We start from the raw sequence: 15,466 nt of genomic DNA on the forward strand, positions 1-15,466 counted from the left end.
GAAGAAGAGGGACACACCAGTCAACACCTTCACCGAGCTGCACACAGTCTCCTCCTCTTCCTCCTCTTCCTCCTCGTCCTCTTCCTCCTCACTGCGTGTGCGTGTGTCTGTGTGACGGGAGTGAAACTGCCGATAAAACCTGCAGTCAGTCTCACTTGTATCCGCGTGCGCGCGCGCGTGCGTGTGTTTGCTGCCAGTGTGAGGGCTCCATCTGCTGAAGCCTGTTGGGTGTGTGTGTGTGTTGAATTTTTTGATATGCTGCACTCTTATTAACATGCACATATTTTCCCTCTTTTTTTCCCTGATTTGATGGTATTTGGTTTTAAAGCAGACACATACAGTGCATCACTCCCACTGTCACTCATTCTGCTGGAGGACAAATCCACTCTTTGCCAGAAGTCCAACAACCACGTCGGGTCCACGATGATGATGAATCAGTCTGGATCAGAGCTGCGTCAGACTTTTATTTCATGTGACTCTGACCGGTCCTGCTCCTAATGTGAGTCAGTAGATTTGCCTGTTGATTGCAGTACCTGAGAGTTTTGGTCAGATTGAAATAAAGAACAGCTATCAACAACACACAGCCTAATTTCAACAACACTATGTCTTTTCCCCGGTGACCTTGGCAGCGCTTATTAGTCCACCCTCCAGTCACGGGGCGGACTGTGGCCTGAATAATTTGAGATATGTACAAGCAAATTGAATTTCCCAGCAGGGCCTTCCATTTTGAACAGCACACGCTCGAAGCCAGACAATCTTCTACTTAGGCAGAGAGTGCCTGGTAATGATTGCTCCCTGAATTGTATTTCCCCTGAAATTAGCTAACTTACGGTTTCTACACTGCAAAAATGACAAAGTTCAACTTACTGCACTATATTTCTGAACTTTGAGGCCGACTCAATCTCCTAAGTTTTGAAGAAAATCATGTTGTGCCAACTTATTATGATTTTTTTCGGATCATTTATCTTTTGTAATTAATAACAACTCAACATTTTGAGTTGTTAATACTTCTATTGTCACTGCTCACCAGGTTCTGGGGGTATATTCAAGATGTAGACCCCACCATGGATTGTATTTATGTAGACTTCCCTAGACTTATTGACCACTGCACAAGTCACATTCATCCATTCAAGTCAAGTCGAGTCAAATTTTATTTATAAAGCGCATTTCATGCCAGTGCAACACAATGTGCTTTTCAAGGAAAACAGTGAAATAACTTTCACAGTCATAAAATGCAGTTAGTGCAGAATAAATACATCTCATAAAACACGCATACAGACATACACACAAAAATTCAAACACTGCTTTTTGTATCTCACATCATTCACACACACACACACACACACACACACACGGCACAGTCATCGGGTCCAATTAAGGGTTCAGTGTCTTGCCCGAGGACACTTCCATTGGCTGTGTTTATTAACAGGGCCGATGGCGTTGGCACCAATGTTTGTGTTTCTGTTGACACGTCATCAGATATGAACAGAGCTCTCCCATCCTATCTTTCCCCCTCAGACCATGTTTACACTGTCTCTGTCGTCATAAGGGTCGTGCCACTGCTGGGTAGCATGTGACCTTTTGGGACTGACTGGAATTATCGAGAGAGGGACAGTTGTAAAACATCTTCCCCAGGCACTCGCATGGATTTTATGTTATGTACGTGAGGATTAAAAACAACAAATAAAACCCTGAAGGCCAGTAGAGTGAAAGCCGTGAAGAATTGAAAAATAACATATGGTATACATGGGTAGGACTCCAAGGTAAAGTTTTGTGGCCAGCAGGGGCTCACTCCTCTTCCAGTCACAGGAAGCCAGTAGGAATGAGGGGAATGCAGTCAGGCAATACGTTGATGGAGGGAGCAGCAGTCGTGCGGCAGATTGCCAAGAAGAAGAAAAGAAAAGGAGGGAGTCAAAGAAAGATGGGGAGAGTGAGAAAGTGAGGGAGTGGGAGAAAGGTGGGACACTAATAATTGGCATGCCTGCAGAGCTGCATACACACACCCCACATGTGGTGCATGTGTAATTGTTCTGGTATTGACAGTTTGATGTGGAAAATTAATGTGTGAGATATTAGAGGAGTCACTGACACAAATGACACAGTGTTAAAGTTACTCACGGAATGTGTGTGTAGTTGTCAGTCAGACGGATTTACTGGTAAAGGGTGGAGGCTGAAGGGTCCACAAACAGATGGCGGGGGGGGGGGGGGGGGGGTCATGTTCCTTTCAGACAAACACACATGCACGCAGAGACATGCACTGACTCACAGACAGGACACAGATACACACACACACACACACACAACACGCCCATATATACAGCCAACGTTACGCTTTCTTTCTTTCTTTCATGCTCATCACATTCAGTTTGACAGTTTAGCCACTTTAGCTACCTTGCTTGTCAAGTCAAGTAAAGTCAGTTTTATTTATAAAGTGGAAAATTATGAATGGGTCTTAGAGGGCTTTACAAAATATACAACAAACTAAACCCTCTTTCTCCACAAAAATATGAAGGAAAAAGGGAGAGTCCTCGGGAAGAGCAGCAGAAAAGTACTTCATCTCCTCCGGGAGTGACAGACAGGAAATACTGTATGTGTCATACTGTATATACAGAACAGACAGAATCAGTGGTACAGTATGAGCGACTTAGGGCTGCACTAATTGATAAAACTACTACGACTGTTTTAGCATCATTGTTTTGGTTTTAAAGCTCAAAACCTTTTATTCAATACCGTCAATCTGATTTTCACATGCACCTGGCAACCTTTTTTTATTTTTATTTACAGCTATTATGAATGCCACCGACCTAACACCACCAAACAATTGACAAACAAGCTTAGTGAGGCGTTAGTATGTCAGTGTTGTGTTTCCAGCTTGGCTATGAATTCAGTTAATGCAGCTTTAAGTCACAGATAACATAATTTAAACAAAAAATCCCCCAAAAAACCACGACGCAATGTCATGTATGTGAATTAAAGAAAGGTTCTTTTTCACACATTTAAAAAAAGGTGGTTGCAGAAATGCACAGTTGTTTCACGTTCTCTTCACAGCCAGGACCATTGCCTGGTGCAGGCCCCGCTGAAGCTGTAGCTGTCGCTGGAGCATGTGTGTGGTAACTTTGAAACGAGAAGTCGCTGGAGACTGCTCGCAGCGGTGGGTAGCCTCCGAAACCTTTCCATTCCCAACAGCAAAGCAAAGTCAACCCACAGAGCGAAGAGATGGCGCTCAGCGCTCGCCTTGTTTCTCTGGAAAGTGACAGCGTTGCTGGAAATTGCCGCTTTGCGACGCCCCCGAACTCCTGTGTGCATGCACGTGTGTGGAAAAACATCAAAACAGAGTTCAGTGCCGTGTGTAAAAGCTTTGTGACGCGTCTTTTTAAAACGGCTCTACACGTCTAACCTGTGTGGAGGCGATTTCACAGACGCCCCCGGGCTTATGTTGTTTGACTGTGGACAGATTAAGAACTCTGATTGGTTGGAACGTCTGACAGCTAAACATAATGGGAAAAACAAGAGATTTCTGAAAACCCCTCAGCACATTATGCCCAGGATATTAATGTGAACAGAAAGTGTCATTGGAGTCTCATTACAAGGGATTATATTTCCTTTAACCGCTTCATAGTATTTCCCTGAACGAGTAAAGCTCCTCGTGGCAGTAGCATTCAAACAAACTACTTCTACTAGTGTAGTAAAATATATTTTCCACAAGGGGGTGGTGCTCAAATTAATCTGCTGTTTGTTATCCAAACACACAAAGCAGCCTGTTCAGGTGTAAAGAGATGAACTTACTATGGGCCAGTCTTTAATATCACACATCAAGCCCCCGTCTGGAGGTCCTTCTTCATGCCTGTCCAGAGCTCATTGGGCCCCAGCTGGCGGCCGCTCTCCGGACCAGAGCGGACTTAATGAGAGGTGATCTGTTTTGGATCATCGTACTCTTGGCCTACTGTACGGCCAAGTCACTGCACTGTCCTTCGGCAACTTGGAAAATGTCATGGACCAGTGCACATCCAAAAGTAACCGAAAACAAAGACGCAGTTATGTTTTGATTGGACTGACAAAAACCTTTTTCTCAACAAGTCATTATGGGTGGAGGCTTCCAAAGGCAAATAATGACTTCTGGAAGATATATTTTAAATCTTTTAGCGAAGGGTTAAATAGGCAAGACAACTGTGGCAGATTTGAAACTGACACACACAACTTTGTCTTCCCTCTGCTCCCTCGGTTGACACCCACTCGGCTTGATTTAGACACCCGTGCTGCGACTCCCACTAGAGATGTAGTATGAGTCAGTGACCCTGAGAGAGGGAGAGTTATGTCCCCTGAGGGCCACTTCCAGCTGACTGTGGCCTCTTAACCTCTGCAAACCAAACAAACGCACAGTCTGATGATTTATCACAATGAGGGAAATACACACGCTCGAGGTTGATCGAGGTATTTATACAGTTTGGCTGCTCGGATTTCCCACTTTGCGCAGGACATTCATTCGTTGTCGGTTAATCTACTAGTTATTATCTCAATCGGTCTTCTCCATCATTTAGAATAAAATAAGCATCACAAGTTGTTTTTTTAAATGTCTGGTTCTATCCAACCAATCCAAAGAGAGTTAGTTTACTAATATAAAACCAGAAAATATGTAGATTTCAGCATTGTTACAATATGTATTTGCCTTAAAAGGGTTGCATTCTTGCTTAACAAATGTGTTATGATTAGTAATCAAACGTATTACCCATTTGCTAATTTTAGACTTAATACTTATTTCTTATTATAAATCTGTGAACCACACAGTATTAAAACGGTGCCTTTAGATAACAATCTCATTTTAAAGGCTTAAATTCAACAGAGCCTCTAACAGATTGGAAGAGGAAAGTATTAATTTGGTTATCAAGTTGTCTGGGTTTTATGCTGAAACACTTTATTCCTACAATTTCTGAAACAAATACATGAGTACATGGTAACATCTGTCCAAGCACAGTCTGCAGTCTTCATGCTCCAGTTTTTTATCAGCGCTTCACTCCCTAAAACCCATTATTTTTCAGCGAGGACACGGAGCAGTTTAAGTCTGATTTATTGGCCTGAATTCCACGTAGACGAGTCTCTAAAAGTGGAGCGGGAGCACGGGAGAGTAAAAATAGAGCAAAAGTTTAGAGTTTTGGGCAAGAGAGCAAGAACACGCTGAGGCCAGCATTTTGATCTTAAGCAGCGAGATTGATGTACAGTGGACAAAAACAAGGAAGGATGGGGTGAGAGTATGAACCAGTGGCCATAATGCAGTTTTACGGCACGTGGTAGTGGTGATGTAAAGTACAAGGCAGGTTAGAGATTTCTACAAAAGTGTATATGTGGGCAAAAAAAAATATGTATGTTTGCATAAGCCATCATCTTACAACTCAAGCATGTCAATGCTTTTCCTTTTCCTTGCTATTCCTTGCTCAGATAGCCAGTGTTGTGACAGCGACTTGATTAACTCTGACTGTGTTTTGCCGAACACCTTCTCCTTCTCATCGGTGGCTTGACTCTTTCAACATCGCAGGGACTGTTGTTGTGTGTCTCCTCATTCCTTGCACTCTCGTACTTCTCGTGGACAGCCTACAGCTCTCCAGGGTGACTGGGTCTGTTTCCAATTTATTCCACTTCCCTGTCCTGCGAAACAACTCTTCAAAAACTGAACAAATCCCCCCCCCCAAAAAACTGACCACAGTTCTCCTCTAAACATTCTCACACATTTATGTCTACAAGATGTTTTAGGCATTTGCAATGGCGATGAGTAGCCGCTAAGACCTGAGCTTCTCACAGCTGAAGACAAACAAAACTGACCATCTGCCGGCAGCAACAGCACATAGTGAAATCTCTGATGAACCGAACCAACAAGTCTACGGTCTGGGTATAACTGAGTCAACGCCTGCAGCCAGAACCATCTCTTCAGGCTGCGATAAACAAAAGACTCACACACTATATGTTATACTGTACATATTCTACAGTCATTGAAGGAGGCAAATGTTCTCATGCTGCAGCTAAACACTCGGTCACAGAGTGGGCTGTGTCTCCTACCAGCTTTGGGTGCTGACATCCAGTGTGCGGTCCCACCGTGCTCCCACAGCTCTCCAGTCAATCACAGGGGCAGCAGTCGGACAGGCTGGGGGGCTCGGGCAGAAGATAGATCCTGCTCTGACAGGGGAGTGGTGCTGCAACGCTGAAGCTCGGCTGCGCTCTGACAGAGAGAGCCACAGTCAACTGCTTGACACAACGGGCTCGCTCGGACTGTCTCTCACTTCCTCTCATGTGAGCCCTACTCTCTCTCTCTCTCTCCCTCTCTCCCTCTCTCTCTCTCTGTTGTCTTACTTACACAGTCTATCTCAAATCTCTTTTTCAGAGAAGACACAGTTGCTCTGCCCTATCACCCCACTGTAACTTTTTTGTCAGTGCTGCCCCTGCACCAGAACCTCCGGGGAGGTAGGGGAGGAGGGATATGTGTCTTTGTGTGTGTGTGTGTGTGTGTGTGTTGGAGAAACAGAGAGCGCTACAGATTGTGTGCCTGCCTGTGTGTGACAGACAATTGCAGGAAGTGTTGCTTTAGGATGCACACAGGATCGAAATAAGAGAGTTGCATGAAGTATTACAACCAGCGTTGAAAGACACATTGTACAGTGGTATCACGCTTTGTTCATTCACTTGAGCGCAGTTTCACTGAAGACAAAATTGTAAAAAGCCAGTTTGTTGATGGAGTGCCTCAATGTTTTCCTTTATAACGTTCTTTAAAACGCTGTTACTCTGCTTTTTAAGGCAGACTTATCTCTGATAGCAAAATTCATGGTTTTTCAGCAGGAGGGATTATTGTGATAATCCACACTACTTGCTTCACTTTTACCAATTTTTCTCTTCTGTAATGAAATAGTCTTACTTTCAAGACATGCAAACACAATATGGACAGTATATGACACATTTAAACCCCCCACCCCCCCTTTTTTTTCAGGAGTTGTTCAGAGGCAGCAGTTTACGCACGATGCTTATCCAAGGACGATAACTACGTAGCTCTAAGCTGTTTTTTCTTGTTTCACATCATGACCCAGTCAAGCTCTTCCTTGTGTGTAAACACACAAACGGAGCATTCAGTGTGATCACTTACACATGGCGACATATTTCACCACTGAAATTAGATTAGAAGCCTGAGTGACATTAACAAGGGAGAAAACATCCAGGATATTACTGATTTAGGAGAGTACAAGTGTATTTTTCAACTAACTATAGTACTTTTATTTCAATGCGATCTTATCTCAGCGAACTGATCAGTCATTCTTTGTTTGCATATAATATTTAATTAACCAGTACAGCCTCAAAAACCGGTTATAGCTACATTCACATAAATGTACACACACATAAAAACGTTTCTGTACAGTAATCATGGTAAACGTACATTTCCCCGGAAATTACGAGCGGAAAACACAAGTTACTGCGTGTGGTTTCTCACAGATTTGGTATCAGGAGGAGATTCATTCATAGAAAACTATGACATCAAAGAGCTCAAAACCTCTGAGCCTGTGTCAAGTACATTTTCATGAACATGTGTTCAAAAATATTTATGACTTAAATTTCTTTATTTTTAGTGCAACAATGAGCCTTTCCAATATATTTTATATTGTAAACATTAAAAAAAAAGTTTTTGTCTAACTCCATGATAATAAAAAACTCTAATATTCTGCTATGAGTGTTTAGTCAACATACTAATCTGATTAAATTTTGAAAAAGAACTCAGTTCATATTCCGATTATTGTTTTGTCTATGAAATAGTGAAAATTCCTATTCAAACAGTCCAAAAGTCTTCTTTTGTCTGACCAGCTGTTTAAAACTGCAAAAATATTCAGGCAACTATCATTTGCATTTATCAAGCACTCGATGAACACCTGTAAAACCAACCAATCATGTTTCTAGACCTTTTCTCCCAATGGTGTGGGAAAACAAAACAAAAACATCCAGTGACACTTCTGCAGATGGAAAAGCCTTGTGAAAAACAAAAGTACCAGAATTCTTTAGAGTGCATGTAACTCACCGTATTTATTTTCAATTCTGCCATGAGATGTTCAGATATCTGCAGATGACCTCTAAATGTGCAATATTAAATCTCATTTCTTTGTTTATTCTGCCCCTTCAGCCAATCAACAGATCTTTCATCTGGCCTGCCACAAACCTTTCAGCCGACATCACAACGCCACAGACAGACATAACAAGTCAGCATGAGACAGTGAACCGCTGCAGAGCCAACATGCATCAGATGAATTCACCTATGCCGACTCTAAGGAGTGCGTGCTCCATGATTGTCTCCTTCTGTGGAAGAGAAATGCAGCTAAAAAGGTCGACAACCCTCCTGACCTCGACTGCTGTGTGGTCTGGCTCCCTCCGCTACTGCGCTAGCAGCAGTGGATTAGCTTTCTGCTTCAGATGTAACCTCATCCTTTGGGAAAACCTACTGACCAAAGGAAACTCATGTTTGGGGGTCGCGACCCTTTGTCCTCATGGCAAGCGAGAGTGATTCTGCCTCTGGCTCGCCCCGGGGGCTCGGTTTCTCCTCAAACAAACCTCATGAAGAAAAGGAGACTGTGATGTGAAAACGCATAAAAGGCAACAAATTGACGGTTGCTGTCACATTTTCGTGAGAAAAACGGCAATGGAAGAATGTTTTGGCTTGATGAAGAAAAAAAAAGTTTCATGAATTTAAAGATTCGCTGAGGCCCGTGTGTCAACATTTTCGATCTAACCTCAAGCGATTTGCCATAATTCCTCCCTAGCCACTGTGACAGCATGTGGGTTTTGATATACAGAAAAGAAAGTCTGGATCAGATGAGTGCACTTCTCAAGACCCGTGAACACAAACTCCTCACAATCTGCCATAATCAATGGGCGTTGGGCACCCGTGAGGCTGCGGGTGAGTTGACTCAAAAAGCTAAACTGTTCCCTTTGGAGAACAGAGGAAAAGGAGAAAAAAAAGAAAAAAAGACAACGCTGATAAGAAGCAGGTTAGGAGTCCTTGAGGAATACAATGGGGTTTGCATCATCTGGAAACACAGAGTGCACATGGGCTGTTACAGACCCGAAAGATCAGCCCGAGGAGGAGCAGTCGGAAAGGGGGGATGCCTTTATCTGCCAGAGCAGTTGAGACGGATCACAAGCAGAGGAAAGTACTGGACATGTCCTATCAGCCTGTGAATGACCATCTTTTTCCCATTATCTGTTTCAACGTTTCATATCTAAGATTGCCCCTAACTGCGCTTGAAAGGAAATTGTGTCAATGGTGTTTTTAAAACTTCCTGCGGTTGCTTAAGCATCAGATTTCAAAAAAACATTGGAGCTGGGAAGCATTAGAATCACTTGAAATGCCAAAAATCCCTTTTTTTTCTCTTCTTGACACTTCATATTTAGCCATTTAATTCACATGTTGTTTTAACACAAGCATTGTCCAAGATTTTTGTCTAGAAATAGCCTTTTGTTTAAATGTCATTTTTGTTATTGTCAGCAAATTTCTCATCCTCTAAATAAACAAGATAATGAATCTGGCAAGAAATTCAATCACTCAAATATACGCCGTTGGTTCAAAAAAAAGCATTGTAGTTCAAACCAAAGCATCAAACTTCACCACAATGGCTGACGTCTCTTAGCTCATGTAGGTCACGATGGCCTCTGAAAGAAATTCACCCCACTGTGTCAAACGCGCTCACACACACTTCCAAGAATGCTGCTTGTTGTGCCTCTGCAGCCTTCAGTCGGCCTGAGCGGTGAGCTGGCCCGTCTCTCACAGGAAGGGGGAGTTTCCTGAAAGGTCACGCTTGTCCCAGCCAGACCAAACACTTGCTAATTGCTTTGTTGTTTGTCGGGTCGGTGCCTGTTTTCGTGTTGCACTTTTCCTTTGTTTGGCATTCCCAAGTATATTACCTGTGCCCGTGGCCCAAAAAGATCGGGGAGGACGTGGAGGGAATTTTGAAGAGTGAGAGACAAAGGAGGAGGGGGAGGCAGCGGTTGCACGGTGGATGCCGTGATTAGGCCGTGAAGGGGCCCCCCGTCTCTCCCCGTCTCCCGAGCTAAAAATAGCACGAATAGGAAGGTTCTTATGGGACCGGGGGAGGACGAGAGGGGACAGGACGAGCCGGGACCACAGTAATTGGCGGGAGACAAACAGCTGGGGGAGTGTGTGTGTGTGTGTGTGTGTGTGTGTGTGTGAGGGGCCTCTACTCCATGCAGCTGTACTCTGTCTTTCAGGCTCTATATCCCTCTCAAACGGTTACATTGCCTCTTTCTCCCTCTCTCTTTCTCACACACACACACACACACACACACACACACACACACACACAGTCGGAGAGTAATGGGTGCCTGACAGCCAGAGGCCCGAAGAATGGAAGAATGTGCAACATGAGGCAAGGGAACAGCTGTATTGAGGGGGGGGGGGGGGGGCGCAGTTGATTCACAGAAAACTGAGAGTAACAGTATGTGAGGGGGTACTCTGGAAGTGGAGTCAACAAATTTATCAGTTCATGTCCAATGTTGGTCCAGCCCCAGAGCGTCCAGGCTGGGACCGGGAGGCCAGCAGATGTTTTGCGCAGCTGTTGCAGAACCGATCCGCTGTTGGGTGGATGTGCCTGCGATTAAGTGGTCTCTCTCTTTCTGTAATGAATCAGCCTTGGGAACTTGAATGACCAATGCAAGGATGACAAACTGCAGATCCCTTGTGTGTGTATGCGTGTGTGTGTGTGTGTGTGTGTGTGTGTGTGTGTGTATGTTTGTGTGTGTGTGTGTGTGTTTGTGCGTGTGTGCGGGAGGAGGTGGAAGGTAGTGGAAATAACATGAACTCACCCTGGCTAAGAGGGTGCTGCCTGTTTGGTTTTGGCTCTGTACGACATCGTCCTATGTAAAAGCTGGACTGTGGAAAAAGTACTTGACATCGCTGTGTTCTTTTTCTACCACACAAAATGTAAACTCCATCACTTCCATGAGCTGTTAACCACTTATTTTGAGGGGAGACCTAGGCCAAGATATACACCCGTACGTTCAGTTTCTGTGTCCTTGTCCATGTCTGTGTTTTTATACTAGAAAGCATCTGTAAGTGGTTTATTGTGCCACTCCCATTGTTCAGAAGGCGTGCTGCGTATTTCTTCAGCGTACGAACACTGTATGTAGGAAGCATGAAAAAACAATGTTGAGATGCAGCCAGAAAAACCACAGTGCCACACAAGTAATGTCGATACGCAGACACGCGGACGCAAACACACAAGAACAGCCTTGCAGAAGTTATTTCAGTCAGATTTAGAGATCATTCAACATCAGTTTTTATTTCTTGGAGAAATTATGACACCTGCAATCAACACACACCTGGGTCACATTCTGAGGCTCCACTTCTTGTGAAATCCCCTCCTCCTCGCGTCTCTAGTGTCGCCGTGGTTTGAGATGACACTTATCGCAATATCTCCAGTGTGTGTGTGTGTGTGTGTGTGTGTGTGTGTGTGTGTGTGTGTGTGTGTGTGTGTGTGTGTGTGTGTCTGGGTTCAAAGTTGTGCTGGGGCTACATGTCACTATGCACCTGTTCACTGGCGGAAATGCAGCCCCCCCCCCCCCATCACCACAATGTACAAACACACACACACACACACACACACACACACACACACACACACACACAAACAATGGCCTCCTGTACTGTCTTCTGTCTGCCTTGTAAACCTAAATATTTGAGTTGTCGAACACATTCTCACCGTAACCGTGTTACTTCTCAACCACTGAATGTTCTTGTAAAAAGTCAGTAGAATTAAAAAGATAGTTGTCACACGGCACCGGCTCGAGGAACGAGACACGTAAAGGTTAGAAAAGGTCTAACAAAAAGATCAGCACACAGATGAGCGACACACGTACTGAGGTGAACATGATGACCGAGGTGAACTACATCAGTCACCAATTGTGTTGCCGAGGTTGGCCTCTGAGATACTGGAGGGGTTATCACTCTGTAAACTTTATTATTTTATTGAAATATCTTAAAGACTAGTTGGCCTTATGGGGGTGTCATGTAAGAATGTCCTCTGTACTTTCTCTTAAGCATTTTTTGTCGAGAAAAAACTGACGCACCGTATATCACTGTGTCGTGGGGAAGCTGGTGTGAAGACAGAACATTACTGCAGAGCATATTGTTTTTCTTTGCACACTAATATAAGAAGAGTTTCAAAACTAAACGTAGAATATTATAACAGCATGCCATCTTAGAGAGTGATGAGCCTAGTGATTAGAATTGTCAGCTTACTTTGCCGTTCCCCTCGGCTGTACAGGGGACTTGAGTGCTGTACCTCTTTCTTGTTTGTTGTCCGACCCGTTATTTTACACTTCAGGTTCAATCTCACTGCCCTCAGCAGTGTTGTCTTCCATCACAGCAGGGGGCTGCGATGAAGGCCCCAAAAAAAGGCACTGCTCGCTGCCTGCCCAGCACCAAATGGCAGACAGACGAACGTTGAACCTTTGTGAACATAGTGAAACATTCAGCAGAGCTCAGGAGTTGATGGAGACCATAACCTGAATGGAATGGAGGATTGATATTTGACGTAATCCCACTTGATGCTCCAAATGCTGCTCTGTACCTGCTGCATGTGAACGTTGGCAGCTGCGTGTTAACCAATCCATTACATCAACGTTGTAAGGTGATATGTCAGGGTTGTGTTTACAGCTTGTTTCCGCTGCATCAAATGGCCAGGATCTTGCCCAAGAGCCTGCATTAGTTCTGGCACAGATCTGTAAAACAGACCCAGGCCCAGCTCCGGTTCATGATGCAACGAGGACGCGTTCTACTGTGTTCCCGCTGGGCCTCTCGTTGTGACACTGCCCCCTCCTCAGCGTCCACAAGCAGTATCCCTGCCAACTCTCCAAATGGAGCAGTAACGTAAACGATATGACCGCATCGCGTATCAGTTGATTTGGAGGGATCCAGAGATCCATGCAGAGTCGGTTTCCTTCTGGGCGCACATGCTGATTTTGCCAAGTGGCTGTTGTCCTGGGATTAACAAATTGTATGAGGTTCCTGGGACAACAACTGCCTCAGCCAATCAACATTCTTCATGTCGTCACAGAGGACAAACGTTACCCGACGCAAAATGTTGGTCTCGGGACAGCAGCCACTTGGCAAAATCAGGACGTCCTATCTGGGCAGTTATTGCAAGTTTAAGAATCTAAAAGAAACACTAACTTGAAGTTCAAATTACACAAAACACACACACACACACACACACTGTCAGTGTTCAGTCAAAACTTAAATCAAACCTCGACTCAGGGAAGAGGATGAAAGCACTGACCGGTAACTGTCATAACTAAAAAAAATAGGACATACAATTTTCACTGTATAGATTTTTCGACATTAAACTGTCAAAGTCTGTTGCTCTGATATTTTACAGACCACGTTTTCTTCTGCCGTCAGCTGATGTCATTGTGTTTGGCTGTGTGTTTTCTCTCGGTCTCTGTGCTGTAAGTAGGGCAGGGTGACCACAGAGCCGATGAGGTGGTCGACAGGTGTCTCCCTGCCTCCAGCTGTGATCAGAAACATTGCGGTTTTTACTCAGAAAATTCCCCAATGCAGAGGTGTGAGAAAATGTCTCCAAGCCACACACACACACATCCAAACCATATCTGACTGACAATGAACCCAACACAAAATACACAATGTACATTTTAGCGCACACACATCAGCCACACATTATACACACACTGACATGACACACACCCGGTAAGCAGATGAATAGCAGCCATCACCACACACCTACATGCACACGGCAACAATACCACGTTTCCCCTCAAGTTTGTACGGCCACTAACTCACTATAGAGAGAGCACATACGGTCTTGGGTTCCTGTAGTCGCTCATTTTTAAAAAAGAAACCGTTTTCGTCTGATGTGTGGTTCATCTTATGGCAATAGTCTCTGCGCTCAGTCAAACTCGAGAAGAAATATTCAGGAAACCACCGACACTGCTCGACGCAATGACATTTAAGATCAAATACTGCGCACACACAATACGTCTGGAACACGTGCTGGTGGGGTGGCAAACATTCTAATCAGCAAATGCATAGCTTTCTATTTACTGCAGTGCTATACATCTAGACAGATTAACATTTCTCATATTGCTTCTGTCCGGACCAAATGAGAAAAAGTTAAGTTTGGTAACAAAAAACACAAACCTGACACCACCTATCCTCAGACCCACGGTTTGGACGAGAAAAAGGGAAGATGCCGTAAAAACAGAGGAGAGAAAACTGAAGTATTTGAAGAGCGTGAGCAGTGGAAATATAAGAGACACTCTCAAGGGAATTGTTACCACACGTCCTTGAATCTGATGGAATACGACCTCTATCCTTAAGCTCTGCAGTAATGTCTCCTCCCGAAAAATCAGGCCAATGTCCCTCAGAATGGGCGTCTTCATGTCCTCTATCTTTAATGTCAAGTGACACCAAAATGCTGTGCAATGCCCTGGTTAGGCAAATACCAACAACCTCTCTGATTGCTCATAGTAAAAATAGATTTTTGTATACTGTATACGGTCATATATTTATTTCAAGACACCTTACAAGCTCAAAGCACTTACTATATGCATATGCATTATATGGCACATCAGTGGTGTAAATTGTATGTAGCATGACACGGGTAAACTTTGCTTCATACTCATGTAGATAAGAAACTTGCTCTCAGTTTGACTCATTGAAAACTTTCTCTCCCTCTGTAGACGACACATAGGTGTAAGACTTGCTCCAGTTTTCAGACCATGTGTGTCCAATTTTTAGTTTACATGAACTGCAGCAAACAACAATCATCAGAAAGGCAATATCGTCAGAAAATAATAATAAGGGGACTCTTCCATCAATGCACATACTTTTGCTCCTACTCTGAACAGAGTTCGTCCTGAGAATGAAATCAATGGCCTTTCATTTGCTATTAGCATGGGATACTTTCAACTGAGTTGTGTCGTGTTGTTTGGTTGGACCCTGCAAGGCTGCACAACAGCAAAAAAAAAAAGAATAACATATATTAAACATAGCTTTAAAAGAACAAATCCATTTTTTATAAATGTAGCTTCCACATTTGCAACAGAAGTCTTGAGAATGAATGATTAGCAATGATCAGAAATGAATAATATGGCAATAAGACAAACAGCTACTGTCATGTGCAGTACAGGAGTTATGTTTGTTCTTCAGTAATTTTGATTTATCGCCTTATACTGTACATGTAGGAGCGGAAACGGCAATATAAGTTAAATTCATGTTTATTGTGCAAAACCTCAGAAACTAGACTTCATGTATGATGATATGAGGGCCATTATAGAAACCACATGACTGTGTGTGTGTGTGTGTATGTGTGTGTGTGTGTTGGGGGCAGTTGCAGAATATAAATATAGGGCACGGGAAAACACGGAGGAAATGTCTGGCTGTTAAATGTGACTTTGCAGCCATTATTTTCCA

The 15,466-nt window shown here is 43.8% G+C and overlaps 1 protein-coding gene across 4 annotated transcripts in view; it reads right to left on the bottom strand.

The window, feature by feature from the left end:
- The window catches only part of LOC118308730 (histone deacetylase 7), a 39,109-nt gene extending 32,708 nt beyond the window's left edge, over window positions 1–6,401 (bottom strand). For 3 of the 4 annotated variants that reach the window (XM_047332576.1, XM_047332575.1, XM_047332577.1), the window contains exon 1: window positions 18–297. In XM_047332576.1, coding sequence (XP_047188532.1) covers window positions 18–282 — 265 coding nt within the window. In that variant the 5' untranslated portion in view covers window positions 283–297. Of the gene's footprint in view, window positions 1–17; window positions 298–6,048 lie in introns of those variants that run through there. The other variant, XM_035630005.2, reaches the window with a different exon arrangement.
- Window positions 6,402–15,466: the final 9,065 nt, after the last annotated feature.

Source organism: Scophthalmus maximus, chromosome 6 (assembly GCF_022379125.1).
Source record: "Scophthalmus maximus strain ysfricsl-2021 chromosome 6, ASM2237912v1, whole genome shotgun sequence".
Lineage (NCBI taxonomy): Eukaryota > Metazoa > Chordata > Actinopteri > Pleuronectiformes > Scophthalmidae > Scophthalmus > Scophthalmus maximus.